This window comes from Glycine soja, chromosome 15 (assembly GCF_004193775.1).
Source record: "Glycine soja cultivar W05 chromosome 15, ASM419377v2, whole genome shotgun sequence".
NCBI classification, from domain to species: Eukaryota; Viridiplantae; Streptophyta; class Magnoliopsida; order Fabales; family Fabaceae; genus Glycine; species Glycine soja.
In genome coordinates, this window is record NC_041016.1 from 8,434,310 (window position 1) to 8,459,786 (window position 25,477).

General features: G+C 32.8%; 2 protein-coding genes across 4 annotated transcripts; both read left to right on the forward strand.

Annotated features, from left to right (window-relative positions):
* Positions 1-8,836: 8,836 nt before the first annotated feature.
* Positions 8,837-10,102, forward strand: LOC114386354. Its single transcript, XM_028346351.1, has one exon. The coding sequence runs from the start codon at positions 8,984-8,986 to the stop codon at positions 9,563-9,565; it is 582 nt and encodes a 193-aa protein (XP_028202152.1). The 5' UTR covers positions 8,837-8,983; the 3' UTR covers positions 9,566-10,102.
* A 4,724-nt stretch (positions 10,103-14,826) lies between these two features.
* LOC114387876 lies at positions 14,827-25,472 on the forward strand. 3 transcript variants are annotated; one of them, XR_003661421.1, is made up of 10 exons: positions 14,827-15,048; positions 16,031-17,687; positions 17,795-18,149; positions 19,102-19,186; positions 20,203-20,259; positions 20,968-21,027; positions 21,112-21,327; positions 21,776-23,287; positions 24,311-24,911; positions 25,019-25,472. XR_003661421.1 is itself a non-coding variant. In XM_028348106.1 (9 exons), the coding sequence occupies exons 2-9, from the start codon at positions 16,220-16,222 to the stop codon at positions 24,767-24,769; spliced, it is 4,212 nt and encodes a 1,403-aa protein (XP_028203907.1). In that variant the 5' UTR covers positions 14,827-15,048; positions 16,031-16,219; the 3' UTR covers positions 24,770-25,472. The 3 variants fall into 3 exon arrangements, 2 of the variants coding, with proteins under 2 accessions (XP_028203907.1, XP_028203908.1); XM_028348106.1 differs by having other exon boundaries at positions 24,311-25,472; XM_028348107.1 differs by having other exon boundaries at positions 16,110-17,687; positions 24,311-25,472.
* The last annotated feature ends 5 nt before the right edge of the window (positions 25,473-25,477 follow it).

Genomic DNA, 25,477 nt, shown 5'->3' on the forward strand with positions numbered 1-25,477 from the left:
TATCTGTTATTAAAAAAATATAAGAAATGAAAAATAAAAAATAAAGCAAAAATAATCTAATGTGTTATGATAATAAAAAATTAAATATTTCTTAAAATTAAACAGAACTTAATATTTTTAATATTATTACTTTTTCGTTGAAACATCACCCTTATATTTGATCAAAACTGGAACTTTTTCTATGTGCAGCAAGCAGCCTTGTCACACAGTACCCTGAACCCGAGAGCACGACCAAGGAATTCCCGAAACCGCACATTCGTAACAGAACCACCATGATCCTGCATACTTTGTCTTAGAATGGTTTTTGTCCTGCCTCACAGGAAATAGGCTTTCATGTTGAAAATTATTAAGGGTCTATTTATTTAGGTAATTGGTGCAAAATATTCATTTACTAATGACTAATCTTTATCGCAAGATTTAGCTATATCTTTAATAAAATATTTTTCTTAATTATATTTTTTTCATCCCCAACAAAGTTTAAATTCGAGGACATTATTTAAAAAAATCGAGCTTAATACTATTTAGACCAAAGATAGGTTTGTTTAAATAAGCTTATTTAAAAGCACTTATGTATTAACTAATTTGTATAGATATTAATTCTCTAAAGAATAAGAAAGTTTTTATAAATTAACTAATATATGAATTAATTTTAGCTCATGAACTATATATTTTTATTATATTTAATATATATTATTTAGTTGTGTAACTATTTTATAAGTTATAATGTTTATGTCGAAATCATTTGAGTTTAATAATAATAAATTGACAATGTAAAATAATTTTATATTATTATTTAATAATAAAATAGTATTGATATAACTTTTAAGATAATTTTGTAAAAAATAATAAATTTATTATATATAAAAGACTATAATTAAATGATAATATAATATTATTTTATACCGTGAATGTATATTTCTTTTTTCTCAAATCATTTTACTGTAAAAAAATGAGATATTGACATTACTAATTGAGTTTTAATTTACAATTGAACGTCTCAAAAGGTTCTTGTTGTGAGAAAATAAAAGATTACATTAAAATATAAAAACTAGAATATATTTAATTTTCTCTCGTTCTCTTTATTGTTTTTCCCTCACCACAGATAATGATATTTTCTCCATTCTTTTTTGGTTTGAGAAATGGGAAGCATGAGAATGCAAACTATGATTTTATCTGATTTCCCTTAGAATTCGCTGAAACAGATGAGAGCGAATTGACGGGGGTGGTTCTACTTTTTTGTGTTTAATTCCTTGGCTATTGATTGTAATTTTCATTTGTAGCATGTTTTACGAGTTACGACTTTGTTCCTTCATTGTTTTTATTTTGCTACACCAATTGTAAATGTTATTTAATAAAGAAAGAAAGAAAACATACGTTAATACTGACTCAAGCTTTCCCACTTTAAATCGATAATTAAATAATAATAAAAAGTAAAAAGAGGAAGTGCTAGCAAAAATGAAAAAGAAAAGGAAGAAAAAAGTCTTATTATTCTTTTGTTTCAAACCGAGAAACAAGGAAAAAAATGCTGCAACAGAAAAGGAAAAAAAAAAAAGCAACAGTGATCTTCTTAAAAAGGAATGATGAAACAGGAAGAAAGAAAAAAATTAAAAATGTGAGACCCATTCTTTTATATGATCCATCCGATTTTGGACAATAAGAAGAGAAAAAAAGTTTATTTATATGATAAGATGACAAAGTTATCTTTTTTATTATTATTGCATCATAGATGATGAGCATTTTCTAATTTCTAACTCGATAAACTTTGCTCACAATGATTCTTGCTGATCCAAAAAATTAATTTCACATAGAAATGATTGAACATAGAATTTCCACTAAATAGATCATTTACAATGAGACATGTTGCATCAATATAATGAGTTAATGAAGGTATCTTAATTTTTATGTATTTTTTTCATATATTTTCTTTTTTTTTACTTTCTACATAATTAAATAAAAATTTAAATATTTTTTTAATCCTTATGATTTAATATTATTTTACTTTTAGTCCTTGTAAAAAAAATTATTTTTCATCCTTATAACACTTTTGATAATATTATTTTTCACTTATTAAAGTATTATCTACGGTGCTTTAAAGACTAACAATCCAACAAACATAATTTATAAGAATTAAAAATAAAAGAATAATTTTGTAAGGATTAAAGGAAAAAAAACACTAAATTATAAAAACTAAAAATATATTTAAACCTTAAACAAAAAAGAGAAAATTTTATGTTTTTTTAATTTTATTAAATAACCTAAAGATCATTTTACTTTATATTCATTGTCTTTTTTTCTTTTTATTTTCTTTTGTTTCACTTTTTTCAGTAAGCTAACCATACTATAATCTATATTTATTGAGCTTTAGTTTAGTTATCTATTTATCAATTTATTATTTTGTTCAAAGTGATAACATTTTAACTTAATCAATTATCTGTTAAAACTCAACCAACAACTTCAATGTCATGATGTCAGCAACAATTGAAAATTGAGATAAGAAAAATAATATAACTTTTTTCCTAACAATAACTATAATTTAGATAAATAAAAAGTGTAATTTTACGTATTTTTATTATTAATTTAGGAAGGAGTTATTTGAAATAAAAGTATTCATAAAATATACAAGAAAAACTATGTTTATATTTAATTTAGTTTAAAAAGTATATTTAATTATTTATTTTTTATATAATAAATATATCTTTATTTTTATACTTTTTAGTCAAATTAGCTTATCTTAGATAATTCCTTTTTCTGAAAAGTTAATCAAATCTCTTGCTAACTCAGATTCAGGGTCCGAGAGACTGCTTTTTAAGAACTCATTCCATCTCATTACGTGACAGTAAAGTTTGATTAGTTTAACTCTAATCTTCCAAGGCATCAATTATTTGCTGAGGTTAATAACAGGGTCATTGCCATCGTTATCAGATTTCTTTCTCCGTCTGCAATTCTTTCTTTTTTTTTTCAAAGGAAAAAAAATTACAAACTGTCATTGTGTTCCTACGTGGCATTGATAGAGACACATCATTCATAAGGCCATTGTACATAAATAAATAACACACATAGTAGGTGACTGGGAAGTGAAGAAAATTAATAAATAACTGTATTACTCCTCTTATTAGAGAATACAGATATAGATTTATAATAAGTTTAATCCACATAGTTTATATAAATTACGCTTAAGTGTAAGTTTTATTTTTAAAAAAATAAAAAGGAAAACTGGATTTAAATAATTTGATCACAAAAATTCAAATATATTATCATAAATAAATTAACTATTTCCAATATATATATATATATATATGTTATTAAGTAAAATATGTGAATAATTTTATTACATTTAAATACTTATTGTTAGTGATATTTACTATTTTATTAGTAGAATATTGGTAATGCAGTGGCGTAGTAAATTATAACTTGGCGTAGTCCCCTTCTAATCTATACCATGGGTGTTGTGAATCGGCATGGGCGTGGACGTGCACGTATCTTAGCGATTCCGCTTAGCAAACACGATACTCTAGTATTTGTAGAAGAAATTAAAAAAAAAAAAACAGACAGACATGATTAGGGCAAAAAAAGTTGTATTGTAAACGGATCAAAATGTATTTTTAGTACGATTTTAATATAATTATTATTATAAAAGTGAATGAATTTATTATCTATACATATTATAATTAAATAATGATATAAAAAATAATATATTATATTATATTATTTATTTTTAAAATCATAATTTTCAAATTTAACAACTCATTTATTATTATGATTCTATTATAAATATAACTTTAGTTAGTTATAATTAGCTGTCAAACTATTATAATAAATTTGCAGTTAGTTAGTTAGTTACTCTTTCTGATATTATTGAATCCTTTATATATAAATCATTTCTTGTAGCACATTCATCAATTAATTCAATCTATTTTCATTCCTCACTTTGATATATGATATGGTATCAGAGCAATCAATTCCAACTTGTTGAGTATATCTTTTGGCAACCAATCGAGTTTTGTATTTATCCACGGAGCCATCCATTTTATATTTAACCTTATACACCTATCTACAACCTATAAAGTGCATATCTGGTTGTAAAGGAACAAGTGTCTAGGTGAAATTTACCTGAAGAGTTTTGATTTCCTCATTCATTGCCTGACGCCATTCAAGATAGGGGCAACTTGATGATAAAATTGAGATTCATATACAGCTGAAATCTGGTTAATGAGAGCTCTATAAGGGGAGCTAAGAGCCAACAAGGAACAATGATGTTGGATCGGATATGCAGTCTTTGATTTTGGTGTAACATAGTCAAACAAGTAAAAGGGAGACTTAGTGTGGCATCTACTCCTTCTTAAAGTGACAGAAGGCAAAGGGTCAAGTTGATCTGGGCTAAGGGCTAAGGGTGGATCACTTGGATCTTGAATAGAGCTAACAGATGTCTGTGTTGGTTGGCTATTATTATGGTTAGGGTTAGGTAATGTATTAGTGAGAGGGATAGGGATAACCAAATCAAGTAAGGAATCAAGAATGACTTGGTTCTGTGAAATGGTTTGAAAGGGAAAAATTTATTCATGGAAGACAACATCTCTAGACACAAAAAACTTATTAGTGTCTAAACTATACAATTTGTATCCTTTATAACCTCTTGGATAGCCAACAAGTACTGCAGGTACTACTCTAGGTGAGAACTTGTTCCTTGATGATGGAAAAGTGGAAGCAAAGGCCAAACAACCAAAACTCCTCAAGGCATGATAATCTGGTTTCTTCTTAAACAAAATATTGAAGGGTGAGTTATGTTTCAGTAGTGGTGAAGGAGTTCTGTTGATGAGAAATGTTGCAATGGTAACACAATCTCCCCAAAATGATATAGGGACTTTAGATTGAAAGTACAAAGCTCTGGTTACATTGAACAATTGTTGATGCTTCCTTTCCACTACTTAATTTTGTTTTGGTCTCTCAACACATGAAAATTGATAAAGAGTGCCTATGGAAGCCAAAAACTCAATGAGAGCAAGCTTTTTAGCATTATCATATTTGAGGCACTTGATGGAAACACCAAACTGAGTCTGAACCATGGTGAAAAATTGTTTCACATAGATTGAAGCTTCAGATTTGTGTTTAAGCAAAAATAGTTAAGTGAATCTTGAGCAGTCATCTACCAATGTAAGGAAAAATCTCTTCCCCTCCTATGTAGGGTTGGCATAGGGACCCTATATATCATAGTGGAGTAAATCAAAAAGGTAAATCAGATAAATTGTTGGAGTTAGGAAAGGATAATCTTCTAAATTTAGTAAGTGGACAAACAGAACAATTAGAACAAGAGAAATTAGGAGAGAATCGTAAACCAATTTTATTATTCAAATGATTGAAAACTTTGTCTGATATATGACCAAACCTAGAATGCCAAATATAAGCATTTTAACAAAGAATGGAATTTACGTGTGAATTGATAACATAAAAAGTAAATTTGCAATCATAAGTGTCCTTGAGGTCTAGGACATAAAGGCCTTGGATGAAATCCCCTCTGCCAATCCTCTTGCAAGCTTGCTTCTCCTAAATATCAAATTCATTTTGGGAAAAAGAAATGGACAAATTAAGAGTAGTTAGTAGGGCACTAACTAAAATTAAATTGAATTTGAATTTAGGAATGTAAGCAACATTATGCAAGACTAAGGTGTTGGTTAAGCAATGGCAAGAATGAGTATAATGTTACTATTAGGCAGAGTTACAGTTTTATCAGAAACAAGCTGATAAGATCTAAAATTATGAAGAGAGCAAGTAATATGAATGCTTGCACCAGAATCTAAAAGCCAACAATCATGAAGAAAATTGGAAGTGGAAGTAGAAAGAATCATACCACTTGAGGAAGAAACACCGTGAGGAATGACAATATTGGTAGCATGACTTTGTAAAGGATTCATCAATTGGCTATATTGTTGAGCAATAAGTTGAAACTGTGAACCCAAGTCAACAGAAGAGGGTTGTGATTGAGGCATATCAACAGACACTTGGTGAGCAACCTTGTGTGATGGTTTAGAGGAGGAAGAAGATTGCTTCTCGACCTTTGAGGAATATCCATTCTTCTTATAATTTGGAGGATAGCCATGCAACTTAAAACAACAATCCTGAGTATGACCCAACATACCACAATGACCACACAAGGGGTGTTCTTGGAAAAGCCTTTGGAGCGATTATCAGAATTATTTCTTTCATTAAAAGAGTTCTTGAATGCAAAAGCATGTGAAACCTCACTAGCAAAAGTTCCAAATGTGGATGCACCAACCTCTTTTTGTTTTTCTTCTTGAACAATTAAGGCAAAAACCTTAGTAATTGGGGGAAAGGGATCCACGGAAAGAATTTGACCTCTGATAGTAGAGAAAGATTCGTTCATCCCCATCAAGAACTGCATAGCATACTCTAGCTACAATAAATCGCACCATGGTTTAATTCCTCCACAGGTGCAGCCATGTGATGGTTTCAGTTTTGATAGCGACTCCTGGAGAGAACGAAGCTTGGAGTAGAAGGAAGAAACAAGCATGGACCCTTGTTGCAGAGTGATCAATTCATGCTTAAGCTGAAAAATTAGAGGACCATTACATTGTTCGAAATATTCTTTGCGATCATCCTAAATTGCTTTGGCAAAAGAACAGTGTAAGATACTCTCTTGCATCTCCTTTGATAACGAATTAAGAAGCCAGGATGAGACAATACTATCATTGCGATGCCATAAAGCATGGGTGGAGTGACCCAAAGCAAGTTCAGGAATTGAACCATCAACAAACCCATATTTGTTCTTCCCGTGAAGAGCCATGCACATTGCTTTATTCCAAGAATTGTAGTTTTCACCTGTGAGGGAGTGTGAAACTAGAGCAATGCTAGGATTATCGGATGAATGAAGACTTAAGGGTTTAGAATCATCAATGGTAGCCATGACCAAGGAGAGGAGGAAAGAAACGATTTAGAAGAAAACAATCATGAAAAAGAAGGTAATACACACAAAGAAGCTTCAAGAGGAAGCAATAGGCACGAAAAGAGTAACTTTTGATACCATATGGGTTTGTCGATGACTGCTTAAGATTCACTTAGCTATTGTAGTTTATTCAATCCAATGCCATCAGGCTTGTTCATGTCAAGAGCCAACACTAAGTTGTAGATATATGTTAAATTCCTTTCTTACAAAATAATAAATATATAAATTAAAAAGTTAGGTCAATTGATGATTTAGTAATTTATGAAAGACAAAAGTCTCAAAGAAAGACAAGTCAGGAATTAGGATTGTTTGTTGAACGCGTAAATATATCAAACACATCCTCATAAAGATCACAATTACCAACTAATATTGTGTTATGTAATATTGTAGAAACTTTAGGTGTTCAACTAGTCAACTACCATTATATATCATTTGATAATTTTTTCTTTTAATCTAAAGTTGAGTCCTTAAGTTCAAGAGAATCAAGAAAGTCCTCTTGAGACTCAAGTCCAATTTCAATGGAGTGACATACATATAATATGCTAAGTTTCTTATAAAAATAAGGATTTCAATTGAACTCAAGTCCAATTTCCGTGGAATGGTATATCTTGTACTAGGCTTTATAAACTCAAAACCTAAATCCATTTTCTCATAATAACGAGTGATGTAACGAAAATGAAAGTGAAATTGTCCATTAATTTAAATGTGAGAAAAAAATAGAAAGAAATAAAAGGTAAAGAGTAGATAAATTTTTAAGTTATCTAAAATGAAGAAAAAATATAAAATGATAAAAAATTATTTTTTTATCTGTTTGACTAGATTTAACAAAGAAAAAAAAATATAATTATATTAAATGAATTTACATCTTTAAATCTTTATAATATAATAAATGTAAAATTAAAATTGTGATATCTTGATCACTGTAACAAACCTTTCGCTCTCTTCGATTATTTCTCTATGTTGAGATCTAAATATGGTTGTGGCTCAGGGGTTGTTCCTATTGTTCGGACTAAACCATCGGATTCCCAAACTTGGAGAGTGGTTGCTGCGGTTTGGAAGGAAGCTTTGAGGTACTCACTCCCTGATAGGGTAATCGTCTTTGATTAGATATTGGTTCTGTCTAGTCCCTTCTTTTGGAAGATTTTATAGGAGTTGCCACTCCTAGCTACATAGTTATATACTGGCTTTAGCATGCAATTATTATAACTTAATCCAAAATTTTGAATTTGACTTCTAAATATTTAAGTGTTAAGTATTTTGAAAAAAAAATATGATTTACAATAATTTTATCCAATTTGAATAGAATTATTTTCTATAAAAAATACTTGATTTACGTTTAAGAAATAATGAAACAATCATGCATGGCAAACAAACATTAGTAAAGTAGTATAAAAAATTAACATTCGCTTTATTATTAACATAAATAGAAGACTTAACAGCGAGACCACTAAAAAAAACCTGAATATTCTGCATCTTTCTTTTTCTTTGTTTCGACCGCAATGGAAAAATGAGCGAAGCCTCTCTTCTAATTCTTTGACCCAAAATGGCAAAAACCTTTTCATGTGCTCCAGAGATGGCTGAGCTTCCAAAAATAGAAAGTTTCGTTGAAGACGCACACATACGGTTACGGTGGGGGCACTCTTTCTCCCCTCCAACAAAATCGGCGAGTCACGCCACGCCCCACCGCAGTCGCGTGCCATCAACGACAACACACGTAATAATAATAATATTATTATTATTTTTTCAACGTTAACTCTGTCGTCGTCATTAGTTAAATTCCATGTCACCATAACATTACATAACATCAGAGTAAATTCAGACAAAATGAACCCCAAACTCAAATTCAAATGAAATTGCAAAGGTTATAAATACAGAGGAAGGTGGCACCTATGTGCCCCCCAGCTCAAGCACAAGAGCAATGGACTCATAAGAGTAGTAACTAAGAAAAAAAAAGGTTTCTGATTTATTTAGTTCGGCACTTCCGATCATTTCTCCGCGGCGGCGCAACCGATTCCCCCGCCGCCTATGGCCAAAGGTCGAAAATTAACGACCAGCCGGAGCGAACGTTTTTTGGGAACCTACGCCTATAGCCAAGGCTCCGCCGCCTTGAACCCATCGGAGCTCCGGGAAGAAGATGTCTGGGGCGCCGGAGATGACGCCGGCGATCGCGAGTGGGAGCCACACGCCGCCGCCTTAAACAACAGTGGCGTCAGCCGGCGCCGGATTCCACGTGACACGGAGGAGCACCGGCGCGTGGGTGGACTGTCACTGGCGTTTGAAGCTCCGGCTAGTGGCTCGTCGCCGAGGATGGTGCACCAGTTTCGGGCGCGTGAGGAGATGACGTCGACGCCGCGAGGGCGCCACATGGCGACGTCGGCGCCGGTGAACGTGCCGGACTGGAGCAAGATACTCCGAGTCGACTCGGTCGAGTCGATAAACGACGAGGACGGGGACGAATCGGAAATGATGCCACCGCATGAATACTTGGCGCGTAGCCAGAAGATGGTGGCTAACTCGGTGTTTGAAGGAGTGGGCCGCACGTTGAAGGGCCGCGACTTGAGCCGGGTTCGTGACGCCGTGTGGAACCAGACCGGGTTCGACGGTTAACACCCGGCTCAGGTTTGGACTTTCTTCGTCTTAATTGTAATAAAACCTATTACAGTATATTAAATTTTTAAAGTAATAGAAGTGCAGACAAATAAACACAATAGTGTTTATATTTCTGCTGGTTCTATAAAAGACAAGACAAACACACAGTTTTGTATGTAATTTTAGTTCTGTTTTGCAATTATAATTGGAGTTTTATTTTGATAATTTACATAATAAAAAGTTTTTATTATGATAAATTATCAAAATAGAAATCCAATTTTAATCGATGAACGGTACTAAAAATGCTTATAAAACTGTATTTTAAGTTTTGTGTTTATTATAATAATTATTATTGAGCAGGTGGTAAGTGATGGTTAGTTGAAGACAATTGTTTTGGTTTTTCTGGGCGATGATTCGGCTGGGTGGACTCGACTGAAGAGAGTCCAACTCAGTGGCCAGTGAGCCTGAGCCGTAATAATTGATTAGCATGTAATTGAAATTGTAATTTGTGAATTATGATTAAGATCTTTTCTGGCCAAGGCCACTTTATTTTCAGTTTTGGATAATTGTGTCTTCCTGCGTTTATTTTATTGCCAAAGAAAAAGGAATTTTTACGAATAATGAAATGGAAGATGATGAATAAAGAGATATCCAGTTAATCCACCAGGCCACAGCATATTGAAAGCAGTTTATGGTTAATTACTTAATTTAATCATTGGTTTTGTGAAAACTAAAAATAATGGCTATTATTACGGTTTGCCCATAACGAGACAAGCAACACCGTTTTCTTACAAAAGTTTTTCAAGGCCACTTTGGTTGGTTGGCTCTTGTGCAAATACTGAGAATCATATAAGTTCTTGCACTTGCCTTTTTGAAATGACCCTAATTGTGAAGGGGAAGAAAATATTATCAACTTTCATTTTTCTGTGTAATAATATATAATAATATATGCTCTCTCTCTCTTTTTTTTTTTTTTTTTCGGGAGGGGGGTGTTTCATATCATAATGAAAACTTTGTATCCAGAGTCGCGGAAGTCAAAACCACCAAGGTTAACATTTTTTTTATCACAAAAAAAAAAAAAAATACTTGACTTGGATAAATAGGATGGTAACCGTGTTGTTTGGTTTTGCGTCATAAATTTTCATTTTCTAATGAAATTGTGTCAAATAAATTCGGATCTTCCAAAAAAAAAAATAAAGAAAAATGATGCCGATAATTGACTTACAGTTACATCTGATAACCTCAAATGAAGAACTAAACATGCGCTAAAAAGGAAAAATATTACTTGCCAATATAAAAGTTATGAAAACAATCACTGTCTCTTTCTCTCACTCTCCGTCACACAAACGTAAACTTATGAATTGATTCCTATATTTCGAATTTGAGTTTTAATATTAATTGGATCATGATAATTTTCTGTGTATATTGTCGTCTACCTATCATTGAAAACAAAAATTTATATTAAAAAAATACGTTAACGTCGATGCATTAATATCTCATCTCAGAAAATTAATAGGTGCAACACGAGCAAGATATTTTTTTATTCCATTTTTGTAACTATTTTGTGTTGGATAACTTAACTGTAACATCTGAAATAATTAAAATAAGAGAAAATAATGATGATTTATTGAGGTAGTAATTTATTTAGAGGTACCTAGTAAAAGATTTTGAAGCGATAATAACACTCATACATGTATTTACTCGTGGAGCAACAACAAAAACGAATATATGTTATCATTACTTTTAACTCGTACATAGGTTAAATATTTATATTTTTCAATAGTTTAATGTTTTTTATGCTTATACAATTAACATTTTGAAAATATTATATCCATTTTTAACTTACCTATCTTATGATTATAATTTCAAAAATGAAATTATTTTAAATAAAAGAAAAAAAATTACTGTTACACAAACGCTTTAGCAATATTGGGTTAAAAGGTAATAATTAAACAAAGCCCATACTTACAAAATTAATAGACAAATGAAGCCAATCAATGCTATAGTTCAACGAGTGCAATTATTAGCCTAAAATTTGCCTTATATCTAAAATCAATAATGATGTAACTTTTAAGTGACAATCTTCCCCCAAAAAACATCAAATCGAAACCAAATTATCTTATTTCATGAACAAAAATTTGTGGACAAAGAAAAAGGGGCCCTCTCAATGTGTGTGTGTGTGAGAGAGAGAGAGAGAGACCCAATGCTTTCAATGGAAAAGTGATGGATGATGCCTGCAGCATTGAAACAAGTTCACTTGGGTCCAAGAGTGAGAGAGAGTGAACAACATTAGTAGCCTGATGGTTATTTGTGCCTCTTTTTTATGAAAATGAAAAGGAAGCGAGTATTTTTATGTTGGGCTCACAAGCCACCTAGCTTTTGGACCATAGATTCTGCACTTTCATTATTAATCTGGGACTCATCATTTTTTTTTTCTTTCAGAAATTGATTACTTTAAAAAAGGATATTCCAAAAATTTGTCAAAAAGAAATAATAATTTTCAAAATGAACTAATTTTAAAACATACCAAATTTTAATTTAAAAAAATATTAGATTATTGTCGAGCCACATCAATTTTGCAATTATAGATACTTTTGAGCACCTAATGACTAAGACTTGACAAGTGAAACAAAAGGATAAGCACTTCTCAGAGCAACTCCAACGGGAGTTCTCTTTTCGATGGGAACAACAGTAGCAATTTTGTAAAATTTCTATTTCCATTGGAGAGCAATTCGGTGGGATTCACGAGAAAACAAAGTTTCCAACTACAACACCGATTCTCTTAGTGTACATTACGTCTATTTGCAAAATAAATTATTAAAAAATTAAAAATGCATGGAGATGGCTTAAAAAAGTAAAAAGTAAATATCATAGTATCCATTTTAAAAACTTTTTGTGAATTTCTTGGTTGAAGTAATAATTTCATTGAGTAATTTAAAATAAGAAATGTGAAGTGACATTATCAGAAAATCTGACATATTATTAAAAGTAGTATAAGAGAAACTTTGATAAATTTATTGATTGAAAATGTTTTAAGGCGGATTTTGTTCTGTAAGGTGGGACATGCTCTCAACAGAACATTAGCTATTATGAAAAAGAAATATTATATTAGTTGGACATTCGACTGTGCTTTATTTTATGAGAGGAATAATAACTTTGCAAACCAAAAGATTGATGTTCATTAGATATGATTTTCGTTTTTTTTTATAACTCTAGGTGTACTCATTTAATTTTTATTAATAAATCTTTAAATTATTCTTTGAAATTATATATAACGGACGTTTTAGGCTCTAATGTTTGAAAAATCCACTTTTAGTCATAATTTCTGGAACTTACATCTACGATTAATTGTAATTATTTTCGTAAAAAATTAACGAAATGAAAAAATATTTTTGTTGTGTAAGAGAGAGTTTAAAAGAATTATATAATGAAAACATGATTTTATTAAAAAAATATATACAATAGAATTATATTTTTATTGTGTATTTTCTGCACTCTCCCTTACCCAACTGAAATATGATTCTGTTGTGTATTTTGTCCACAAAATCATATTTATGTGAAAAGGATATTTTGGAAAAGAAAAAAAAAACTAAAGCACACAGGGAATGTAAATAGCAAATTTTGGGGTGAGAATAACAGCTTCCTTAGGGGGAATCAATCTAACAGGATACAAAATCCCTTTGGGGCTTAGCCATCTTTTCAAGCTCAAAATTTGTGTTAAGCGGGCTTAACCCAATCCCACATAAGGTCAGCCAAACTCCTAAAAATTTGAAATTACATTATGTCCTAAATTATTATAAACACTCAAATATTTGAATGGATATAATAATTAAAAGTATAAGACAAAAAATTTGGCAGAAAGACTAAATATTCTTTAGTTTTAAAAAAGAAGAAAATTTATTGACTAAAAAATTTAAGAGACCAATTATTGTTTAAATTTAAAAAATTAAAAATACAATATGGTAAACCATTTTAGTAGTTTATAAGCTATTTTAAGTAGCTTTTCTTTCTTTCTTTTTTTTTTTTTTAAATGGAAGGGGAAAAGCCCCTAAGGATCAACTTTAAGTAGTTCACAATATAATTTGATCATCCAACTTATAATCTTTCAACTTAGCTCGCTTATAAAGTTTTCAATTTTAATAGTATTGCATCCTATCAAAATGAGAATTACTCATCAAAGTTGAGATGAGTGTAAGATAATACCTGCGATTATAGATTTATTTGCCATGTTTGCTCAGCGAGCCATTAAATATTAGAAAGAAATGATTATGCTCCATTAGATAAGAATAATACATTTTTTAATACACTTATTATTCTAATATATTTTTATTATTAATTAAAATTTATTAGAAAATATAAAATTATGAGTTAAACCTATTAGATAAATGAGATCTGTAAATTTTTTTTGATTTTATAAAAATATATTTTAAAAAATTTATTAAAATAATAGTATATTACGAATATTTGGAAAGTTCCTCTCATTTTTTCCCTCCTTTTTCTTCCCTTACTAAAATTTTGAAAAAATCAGTTTCATTTTTTTTTAATAAATGAAATATGAACACAATTCACATTTAACGAAGAGTAGCATTTATTTTTTAAAAACCATACAAATGTAAAAAATGGAGAGGATGTTTTTCCCATCATTCCTTCACCTAGAATACATTTTATATTCATTATAAAAAATAAATTTTATATTTTTGTCAAAAATATATATATTTCTGCAAAAAAAAATCACTTAATTGCATTTTTTATCTCCAATATTTTAATTTTTGGCAAACTTTATTCCCAAAAAATTAATTTAACCTATTTTATCCCCAATTTTTATGATGTGTTTAGTAGAGAGGAGAGAAATTATATATTTTTTTGAGACTCATATCTTTTACACTCTATTTTAATTTAAAAATTTATTTTATATTTCTATCATTTAAACCAAATATATCTTAAGAAACTTGTTATCTTGTCATTTTATTTTTAACATAATTATAACTTTTTATTCCTGACTTTTTATTTTTTAACAAATTTTACTTCTAACTTTTTTTTGACAAAGTTTACCTCTAATTTTTATGTTTATTAATGGATAAATAACTAGGAATAAAATTTGTAAATTTCTTAAAAATTATAAGTAAATGTATCAAATTAAAAAGTTAGAAGATAAAATTCATTGAGATAAAAGTTACATTTAAGCAAAAAAAAAAGTCTTAAAAACATATTTAAAGTTACATAAAAAAAAATAAATTTAAAGCAATAAACATTGGCAGGGCTGTGCGTTTTGATCTGTGAAGGCCGGAAGATCACATTTACAAGGGGCGAAAGAAGAAAAGAAAACGAACGAACCCAAAGGAATAAAACGCAGGAAAATATCCCCATTCGGGAGGGAGAAAACAAAGCCGTGAACCCAGAAGCTTAAAACGCAACGTCGTACTACGTTACGCTCGTTGCTCTGTCGACCTCTTCCTCGACGGCTCACTCATTTTTTGCATCGCAACTCTTGGCTTCCACACGTGCGCTCCTCACCTCCAATTTCATCACTTTTTCCCTTTTTGTTTCTTTGTTTTTTGTAGATTCAAGCTGTTGCTCTAGGTTGTTAGGGTTCTTCGCAATGCAACTTCCCTTGTTGCCAATTTTTAATTACTATTTATTTATCGCACTGAAAATTGTTATTGATCAATCACAATTCGGGTGTGGCTTGGATTTGAGAATTTGCTGTTGGCTTTCTGATTTAATTTCTCTAGCAATGCATAATCACATTATTGCTTATGAGATTCCGGTCTTCTAAAATTGGGGTTCAGGCTTTGTTGATGTCTTGTTGGATATTGAGAGTTCTAGCTTGTGGGAATTATTAGGCTTTGAAGTGTTTGTGATTAGAGGAAGGTTGATCAAAGATTATTTCCTCAAATTATCGTTGTTAAGTGTCATTACTTCCTGTTTGTGAGTGGGATTATTTATTAGGGATTTTTATATCGTTCTTAAGCTCTCATAGGGAGAAAGGATAACCGTGTATTTTTTTCCTCTAAAGGAATGAGGGGAGGGTACCGGAGAATTAAGCAAGTGCATTGATTATATTAAGTAAAACAACAAAATCTGTGTACACAATTATGCAATGTTGTCAGTGGTTATACTCGGATAAGTGGTTGTGTATTGTTGTTGGTATATTTTGTCAATCTCAAGTTTTCTCATTTCTCATAGAATGTGATAAACTCATAAAAGATCGATTGTGGCATGTAAACTATTTTGATTGTGATTGTATTATCCTTTATTCCTTTTGTCCTGTCTTCCTAGTTTATTGTAATTTTTTATATGCTTGATTGGACGCTGATAAGAATGGAGATTAACTAGTTCTTTTTTTGGAAAATTAAAAAATTTACAGAATGTCAAAATTTTCCTTTTTTCACCAATTATTATTTTAAATCCTGTGATTTTGTTTGAGTTTTCAATAAAATCGGAATTTGATTTGAAATCAATTTTTGTTGCATTGATCTTTAGATGTGACGGGAGTTGGAAGATGTATGCACACGCACTGGACACTCTCTTTTGTATTTACTACTGGTTTTGCTTTCTTCAGGGTCTCTAGTCATTCCAACTTCCATCTTATGGATATTGCTACTTACACATACTTCTGAATTTCTCTGAGGATCTCAAGAATAAACTGTAGCCATACATTGTTTGTTTAAGATGCCTTTAGGTTCAAATTCAGAGTCAGTCAAAGTTGGCCTTGCTATGAATCAGAATGCACTTTCTTCTCCTGATAGCCATGGAAGGACTTTGAAACCTGAGGAGGATAAGGAAGTGGGGGAGGAGGAGGAAGATGAGGATGCTGATTTTAACCCTTTTCTAAAGGAAACTCTTTCTCAAGAAGCATCTTCAAGTTTGAGCTCTGAAGTTGATGGTTTGGATGGTAATGTTGTCACTAGTGGGCCATCTGGGGGTTCAGAGCTATCAAAGGTTACTACTAAGGAGCAAATCTGTACTGTTGTACATAATGAACATGGTGAGGAAGAAATTATTTTACAATCTTCTAGTATGATCTCTCAGTCAGAGATTAATCAAGAGAAGCACAATGACCTAACTAGTGTGACTGATGGTAATGGTTCTAGAATAGGAGAACTAAGTAACAAAATAAAATCCCGGAGTCCAGTAATAGACATAGATAATGAGGATGCTATCTGTATGCGCACCAGAGCTCGTTATTCACTTGCGAGTTTTACACTTGATGAGCTTGAGACTTTTCTTCAAGAGACTGATGATGATGATGATCTTCAAAATGCTGACGATGAAGAAGAGTATAAAAAATTTTTAGCAGCTGTTTTACAGGGTGGTGAAGGCGATGGTCTTTCAACTCATGAAAATGAAAATCTTGATGATGATGAGGATAACGATGCAGACTTTGAGATAGAACTCGAAGAGTTATTGGAAAGTGATGCCGATGACAATGCAACAGTAAAAACCCGAAAGGAGTATGATGGAGCAGGACGACGACCTGAGACTAGGCAAAATAAGCGCCAAAAGGTCTCTGCCCAATGTGAGAAGAAAACATTAGGAGAAGTCAAGAGGCCACTGCGTCCCATTTTGCCATGGCTTAACGGGCCCCTACCTTCAGGGAAAGGTTTGATTCCTGATGCTACACTGAGCTTTCAATCTTCTACTTCAGGAAATGGTCTTGTCAATGGGTTTACTCCCCAGCAGATTGGTCAATTGCACTGTTTGATACATGAGCATGTGCAACTTCTTATTCAGGTATTTTCTTTATCGGTTCTTGAACCTTCCCAAAAACAAGTTGCTTCTCAGGTTCAAGGTTTGCTATTTGAGATGCTTCACAAACGTGATGAAATATTAGCTTTGAAAAGAGTGCCATATCCCAGTGTTTGCTTTACTCCATCTTTTGCTTGCTCATCTGTGTCCGACGGAGGCTCAAAATTCGTCCAGGACCAGTGCAACATAGAATATTCTCCTCCACAAGATGCACAGAATGTATGGTTTTCTCAATCCAATCAGAGATCCTCTGAAGGTTTGAACAGGCAAAGAGGTTTCCAAGCTACAGAAAGTTCTTTCTGGGTTCCTTTTGTGAGAGGCCCCGTACAATCTATTTTGGAGGTTTCTCCTCTTAATTTAATAAGAAGATATGTAGACGACATTAATTCTGGTTGGTCATAAGAAAGATTTTAAATTTTCTTCCTGCTTTTCCATTCTGTACTGGTTTCTAAGAATGATTTCTGCATACTCAGGCATTGTGTGAAATTCCTTTTACAGCTGCCCAAGAGTTTCGAAAGAGATATATTGAGTCTGGTAGTGATTCACCTGTTGAAAAGGAACCTCTCTTTACTTTTTCTTCTCCAGTTGCTGAAGCTAATGGTGAAATTTCAAGGGGAACCATCTCTAGAGCAGTTAATGCAGTCTCAACTTCAACTAGGCAACAACGACCTAAGAAAACATTGGCTGCTATGCTTGTTGAAAGTACAAAGAAGCAGTCAATTGCTTTGGTGCAGAAGGAAGTTGCAAAGTTGGCTCAAAGATTTTTGGCCTTGTTCAATCCAGCATTATTCCCTCATAAGCCACCCCCAGCAGCAGTTGTAAATAGGATACTTTTCACTGATTCAGAGGACGAGTAAGTTGCATGCCTCCTCTTTATGCTAACCAACTGTATTAAATGATTTACTGTGAAAACGATTGATCTTTATTCTGTTTACTTAACATTTTCATTTATTATGCTTAGATATGTTTGTGATGTAGATAGGTAGGTTATAGGTAGCTTGGAGGCCTAAATTCTCAAAGAAAACTTTTGAACTTTTATGTACGGCTTAACTATGTTTAAATTTTCTTTGTGAAACATACTATGCTTTGTAAATTTGCACGTGTCCTTGGAAGATCTTAGAATTTGGGCTTAGGGTCTAACTTAATCCCATAAAACCGGCTTGTAAGGTGAAGTCTATTTAAGCCTTATAAGGACTACATTGTCTATATCTCTAGTTGATGTGGGATCTTAAAACCCCCTCATGCCTAGGACTAGTCACCTAGTGTGGACAAATGGGGGTGGCCTAATAACAATGCCCTCTCATGCCTAGGAATAGAAATCTAGAGTGTAGACAAATGCAGGTGACCCTATAACATATCTAGGATGGGTTTTGATACCATTTTAGAATTTGATGCTATACATGTTCTTTCTTTGTTATTTATTAGTCCTATGTTTGGAGTATGTGTATGTATGCAAGAGAGTATGTTCAGAGCATATTTCTCTTTCTTTGTACCCTTCTACTCTTTCCTTTTAATGAGGATCTATTCTTTTATCATGACATGTTTTTCTAATGTATTACATCATACACAACCACCTTTTCTGATCTCTGAGATCAAAGACAAATTGACATTGTTATGTTCTGTTGGTTTTTGCCTGTCTCTTTTTTTCTCTGTTCAATTTGTTGGAGCTAAGAATTTTTTTTGTTTCATTACTTATTTATACAGTATAGTTGGCTATGCATTTTTTGGATCTATTGCTACTTTTATCTTGATTGTGTATGACAAGCTTACGGAGTTCTCTTCTCTTCCTTTTAATTCTATTGCAGATTACTAGCCTTAGGGATAATGGAATATAATACAGACTGGAAAGCAATTCAACAACGTTTTCTTCCCTGCAAGTCTAAGCATCAGGTAGCTACTATTGCATATTTCTTTTGAGGACTTTTTTTTAGGGGGGTGGTGGTGGTTGTATTTTGATTGTTGAGGCTTCTTCATTTTATTTTTGTTGTTATCATGTTCTTGCTTGTGATATAGTGAATGGACTGTCTTTTTTGGCATATACATGTATGCTAAATTTTTGATAGTATACTTTTCTTCATTTAGATATTTTCCCTAATGTGGGAGCAATCTTATGGTTCTATAAAGAAAGAGACCAATGTAACCTTGAGATTTGAATCACAGTTGTTTCTTTTATTGGCCATCATGCAAAGTTGTATGATTAAATGGATTGGATGTGATTTGTTGGTTAGATTAATTAAGCTCCTTGAGAAGTAATTGGACGGAGATCCTCTAAACGAATGCAGGGTAGGCTTATATTTGTTACTACTTGCCATTTTTTTGGCTCTATGTGCCGCATATCATTTGGATGAAGAAATAGAAAAATTAAGTGTCTGCAAAGTACTACGCCCAACAGTGGGATTCCTTGATATGCAGGTCAAGGGAGTGAAAAAAAAAAGAGCAAAGTAAATGAGTCGGTGCCTGGCTGTTGGCAGTTTTTTAACTCTAACAAGCATTTGTCAAAGATAAAACAATATAATTTGTCAGTTAGCACAGTAAGACTGTCTACTTTGTTTACAGCTTCGGAAGGTTGGTTTTATTTTAATAATAATTGTTATAAGTGGCATATTATATTTTACTCATTGGTTGGGCAATTCATTCTTAGTTGTCAAAGTAATGTCCTGGATACACTTTCTCTTATCCCTTAACATTGTGCTATTAGGTTGAAGATCCTACATTTAGCATTTCTGTGCTTGGGTGGGGTTGATTCATGGTATTGAAGTGTCATCATGATTATGAATAGCATTCCTTCTTTTAGCTAGTGTTTGAATTGAAATGGAGTGTTCAGTTGAATAATTTAGTTCAGCAATTCCAATATGGTGGTGAAGGTTGCTACCTATCTAATATGAAAGGGAATGGTCTGGTTACAGATTTTTGTCAGGCAGAAGAATCATTGCTCTTCAAAAGCATTAGAGAATCCAATAAAGGTAAATCTATATACTTAATTATATGTATATTTGCATAGTTTGATGACTCTACTTGCCTACCCAAATGCCTATAACTCTCAAGGAAGCTAGGGATAGGGAAACAGGTGTATCCCTTAACAGAAAACACAGAAGAAACAGCTGTGGTTATAAAAAGGCACCATGCTTTAGCCACATATATATAGGAGATATATCAAACGAGAGGACTGTTTTTATGAGTGAGAGGGACAAATATTGACCATCACTTATTGTGAATGGTCAACATTAAAATACAAAAAATCATGTCATTTTTTCAAGTGGTTATGACTTTATGTTGCTTTTAATCTTGACCATCCATATATGGTTATATAATCATGTTTTTCTCCTCTCACTCATAAAATGTCTTCACACTAGATAAATCTCCTGTGTGTGTGTGTGTGTATTGTGTAACAAGAAAGCCATGGGACTTTTATTCAGCTCATTCTACAAGAATATTGTTTTCAACTTTGTAAGAATTGGATATTTAGATCCTTATCTTTGTGGCTAGATGACTTCTCAACAGGTTATTAACACACTTTCTTGGTACATCTCAGATGATTCCACTATATAGCCTATATGTATATTATAGTTCTTTATTTATAGGCTTGTAGCATATATGCAACCATACTATAGTATACTCAGTAATTTAATGAAAATAATGCTTGATATTATTTGCCTGATTTCTCTATACAGGCTGTTCGAAGAATGAAAACCTCCCCATTGACTGCAGAGGAGATAGCGTGCATTCAAGAGGTAATATTTCAACTGCATTTTGGATTTGAAATTTTTCTGCTCGATAGCATTATGACTTGCTAATGTATGACCAAAAATACACAGGGACTTAAAATTTATAAATGTGATTGGACGTTAGTATGGCAATATATTGTTCCACATAGAGATCCATCCTTGCTTCCACGCCAGTGGCGCATTGCTCTTGGCACTCAAAAGTCATACAAGATAGATGCATCAAAAAGGGAGAAGCGGAGATTGTATGAGTCAAACAGAAGAAAGTTGAAGGCATTAGAAAGTTGGCGAGCTATATCTGATAAAGAGGTTTGTTACTATCTTAAGCTTAGAAACCTGTGATGAATTTTATCTCCCTGGTCTTACTCTTACATGTGTATTAGATGCCATTATAGTCATTTTGAATGTTGCTTCTGTTAACTACCTGAGTGACTTAGGATTTTAGTGACATACAAATACTCAAATTACAGTTTTTGATTTACTTCTATGAAATCTTCGTTCACATGTATAAGAAATTATAAATCATTGGAAATCAAGGGTGTGCTTATTCATTTACTAATATATATTTCTAACATTTCTTAATTGTGTGTTTGACATGTACGAAACATCTCACCTCTAGAACAGTACACTGTCATTTTATCTATCACCAGTTTGAGCGCATGCCGCATAGCTTATCCTGGCTTTTCTATGGGTTATTGAAATTATAATTCACAGATTTTGGATTTACTTTTATTGGATTTTTTGGAATTTATTGCAGGATTGTGATGCTGAAATTGCTGGTTCAGAGTGCATGGATTATTCAGAAGTTGTACCATATGTCCACCAGGCGTTTCTGGCAGATTGGAGGCCACACACATCTACTCTTACTTATCCTGAATGCATTTCCACTACATCTAGAGAAGGAAATGTTGCTCACAATGCATTTTCTCAAAAAGATATTCAATTTTATAGGGGTACTCATGATTATGGTTTAAGTGGAAAAGTTCCACTTGAGAATGGTAATCAGTCTGCATTACCATCTGTATCTAAGCTTCCTCAGCTTTTTCATACTACATCTGATTTGAGAAATGGAATGAAAGGTGCTCCTAGCACCATTAATCCTAAGAAACCAGTTTTTGACGTGACCTCTAGCTCCAAATACTATTGTCGGCCCTATCGGTCTCGGAGGGCACATAATGCTCACTTGGTGAAATTGGCACCAGGTTTGCCTCCCGTAAATCTTCCTCCATCTGTTCGTATAGTTTCTCAAACTGCTTTTAAAGGGTTCCAGTGTGGAACATCTAAGGTTCATCTTCCTGGAGCTGGTGTAGCTGCTTGTAGAAAAGATAATTCTTCATCTCAAACTCCTCACGGGGAGAAATCTGAAAATGTTCATCCTGTTAAAGGTGCAAGACCTACATTAGAAGATAGTGTCACAGGTTCTCAACTAGGAAGATCTGATACTGTTGAAGACGGATCTCTTGTGGCAGAAAAAGGCACCAGTTCCGATCTCCAGATGCATCCTCTCTTGTTCCAGGTCACTGAAGATGGCAATGTGCCTTATTATCCATTGAAATTTAGTTCTGGTACTTCTAGTTCATTCAGCTTCTTCTCAGGAAGCCAACCACAATTAAATCTGAGTCTCTTCCATAGCTCACAGCAACAAAGCCACATTGATTGTGCTAACAAGTCCTTAAAGTTGAAGGATTCCACTTTAAGATCTGGAGGCATTGATTTTCATCCACTTCTGCAGAAATCTGATGATACACAGTCACCAACAAGTTTTGATGCCATTCAGCCTGAGTCACTGGTTAATAGTGGTGTGCAGGCTATTGCCAGTAGATCTTCTGGCCTCAATGACAAATCCAATGAACTTGACTTAGAGATTCACCTAAGTTCTGTATCTGGAAGGGAGAAATCTGTGAAAAGTAGACAGCTAAAGGCACATGATCCTGTAGGGTCCAAGAAAACTGTAGCAATTAGTGGAACAGCGATGAAACCTCAAGAGGATACTGCTCCTTATTGTCAGCAGGGTGTTGAAAATCTTTCAGCTGGCAGTTGCGAGCTTGCTTCAAGTGCTCCTTTGGTTGTTCCCAATGATAACATTACCAGATATGATGTAGATGATATTGGTGATCAGTCTCATCCTGAGATAGTGATGGAGCAGGAAGAGTTAAGTGATTCTGAGGAAGATATTGAAGAACATGTAGAGTTTGAGTGTGAGGAAATGACAGATTCCGAAGGAGAGGATGGTTCTGGCTGTGAACAAGCTCTTGAGGTTCAAAATAAGGTATTTGGTTTATATCTTTTCAGTTTGCTTTTAGTTTTTGTTCACGCGTGTCTCTCTGTGTGTATTTACATATTACAAATTTTATAAATGAGAAAAAAATACATTTTTCAAATTTTTATAATAGGGAGAATAAACATATATCTTCTCTTGTATGTTATTGCTACTTCAATCTTCCAAATCAAAATAGAAACTGAGACTTATTTAGTTTGAGAAAACATTTTTTGTTTTCATTTTTAATTACAAAAACATTTATTCCCTAGTTTGTTATACAAATCTTTGAAAATAAAAATAAAATGAAAACAAGCTAGCATTTTTGTAAATAAAATTAAAAACAACAACCAAAAACATTTTTTTCAAAGTAAATAGGGCGGGATATTTGTTTTCCAAAATTTATGTTGAACTACCAATGTTATCCTCTTTCCTTAGCTTTACTATTAAACTAACTAATTTTATAATTGAGTTAAACTCTTTAAAAGTACTTTACTTAACTTTTTGTTTGAGCCCTACATTGAGAGGTTATATAATTACAAATCGCTCTATTCAAGTATTTCTAAATTTGACTTGTTACCTGTTTGTCTCTTGTGGAGCCTTCATCGGATGGTAATTCATTATATAAATTTGAGATTCACATTATTCTTGTCAGTCTCTCAGCTCCGTTGGCTGACCCATATCTAAACTCTAAATAGCCAGTTGATTCATTGGTTACATGCAATTTTTTCTCCCTGCTGCATGAGAATTTCAGTTTTTTCTTTTCCCTAATTTCTTTATGCATCAATACCTGTGTTCTTCATCAATCTATATTACCTATTCGATTTTGTTGCTTTTTGGTTCAAGACCATCTGATGCATTATGAACCAGTATTATTAAATGGTAGAACCTTTACATTAGTTAGTGGTTGTTCATTGTAGTCCAAGTAAGATTCAACAACCCACTATTTTTCTGTGAGGCTAATTCATATTCTCTGCTAATTTTTTTATTTTTTCTTTCTTCCCTTATAACCTTTCTTTTAACTTGTTTTGTTAGGAGGTCCCAATTTCTTCTGAAGAAAATGTTGTGAAGTATATGGATTGTATGAAAAAACCGTGTGAACCAAGGGGAAATTATGGTACTGAAGTTGATGGTGGCCTCCTTACAAATAGTACTGCACTAAATATTGCTTTGACTAATGATGGACAGGATGACAGAAGTAGTTCTTCATGGCTAAGTTTAGACTCATGTACGGCAGATAATCCTGTGCTTTCAAAGGCCATACTTCAACAGAGTACGATTGGTGAAGCTTCTGCTTCCAAAATCTTTTCAATTGGTAAAGCTGTCAGAGAGGAGAGACATACTGTAGACATGATACAACAGCCAAGTCTAGGTCCTCATGTGTCTATCACTTCACGAAAACTCAGGAAGCGTTCTGGCAAATCAAATGCAAATTTAAATGTAGGATTGACTGTCGAAAGATCAAGCCGTGATGGTAATCATGAAAATGGTTGATTAAAGTATTCTGGCAAACGGGGTTCAAATTGGATTGACTGTTGAAAAGACGAGCCATGATGGCAATCTTGATGGTTTGATTGAAATTTTCTGGCAAATGAAGTGCAAATAGGATTGACTTTTGCAAGTTCAATCCATGATGGTAATGTTGAAGTTTGTTGATTGATGCACCATCTGAACTTAGCTTGCTTTTGTTGTTCGTGGCGGTAGCTTTGGCATCTAATATTTGTTGCTATTGCTGGATGGCAGTTAACCAGAGCTTAGGAGGGACAACCCTCTCCCCAAGGTGGTCTTCTAATGGGGGATCCTTCATGTTTTCTGGGTGCTTCACCAAGAATTGAGACTTTAAATATGTAGAATTACTCGCAATGATTGAAGTGATATTGTCTCTGTAAATATATTGTGAGAGAGTCATGGGCAAAATTGGCCTTGACTCTTCCATAATCACTAGAGATCATGTACAAAATTTTTGTAATGCGGGCGTCCATTGTCTCCTAGTTCTTGGTGGAATTGATGAACTGTATAGAGCTAACTATATATTCTTCACTAGTAATTCTGATGTCCCAACAAGTAATGTTCAGGAAAGTGCCAAGGACATGTGGGCTAGTCATTCTTTGGACTTGCCTTCGCCTGCACAGTGCACACCTTTCTTTGGCATCACTTTTGTTAAAAGTAAAATATTACTCGTTGCTGTTATTTTAAATTTCT

Bases quoted from the DNA above. Each gene is read 5' to 3' on its own strand.
- LOC114386354 (XM_028346351.1), top strand. From the start codon at position 8,984: ATGGCCAAAGGTCGAAAATTAACGACCAGCCGGAGCGAACGTTTTTTG.
- LOC114387876 (XM_028348106.1), top strand. From the start codon at position 16,220: ATGCCTTTAGGTTCAAATTCAGAGTCAGTCAAAGTTGGCCTTGCTATG. The intron at 18,150-19,101 runs GTAAGTTGCATG...ATTCTATTGCAG, and splicing joins TTCACTGATTCAGAGGACGA to ATTACTAGCCTTAGGGATAA. The intron at 23,288-24,310 runs GTATTTGGTTTA...TTGTTTTGTTAG, and splicing joins CTCTTGAGGTTCAAAATAAG to GAGGTCCCAATTTCTTCTGA.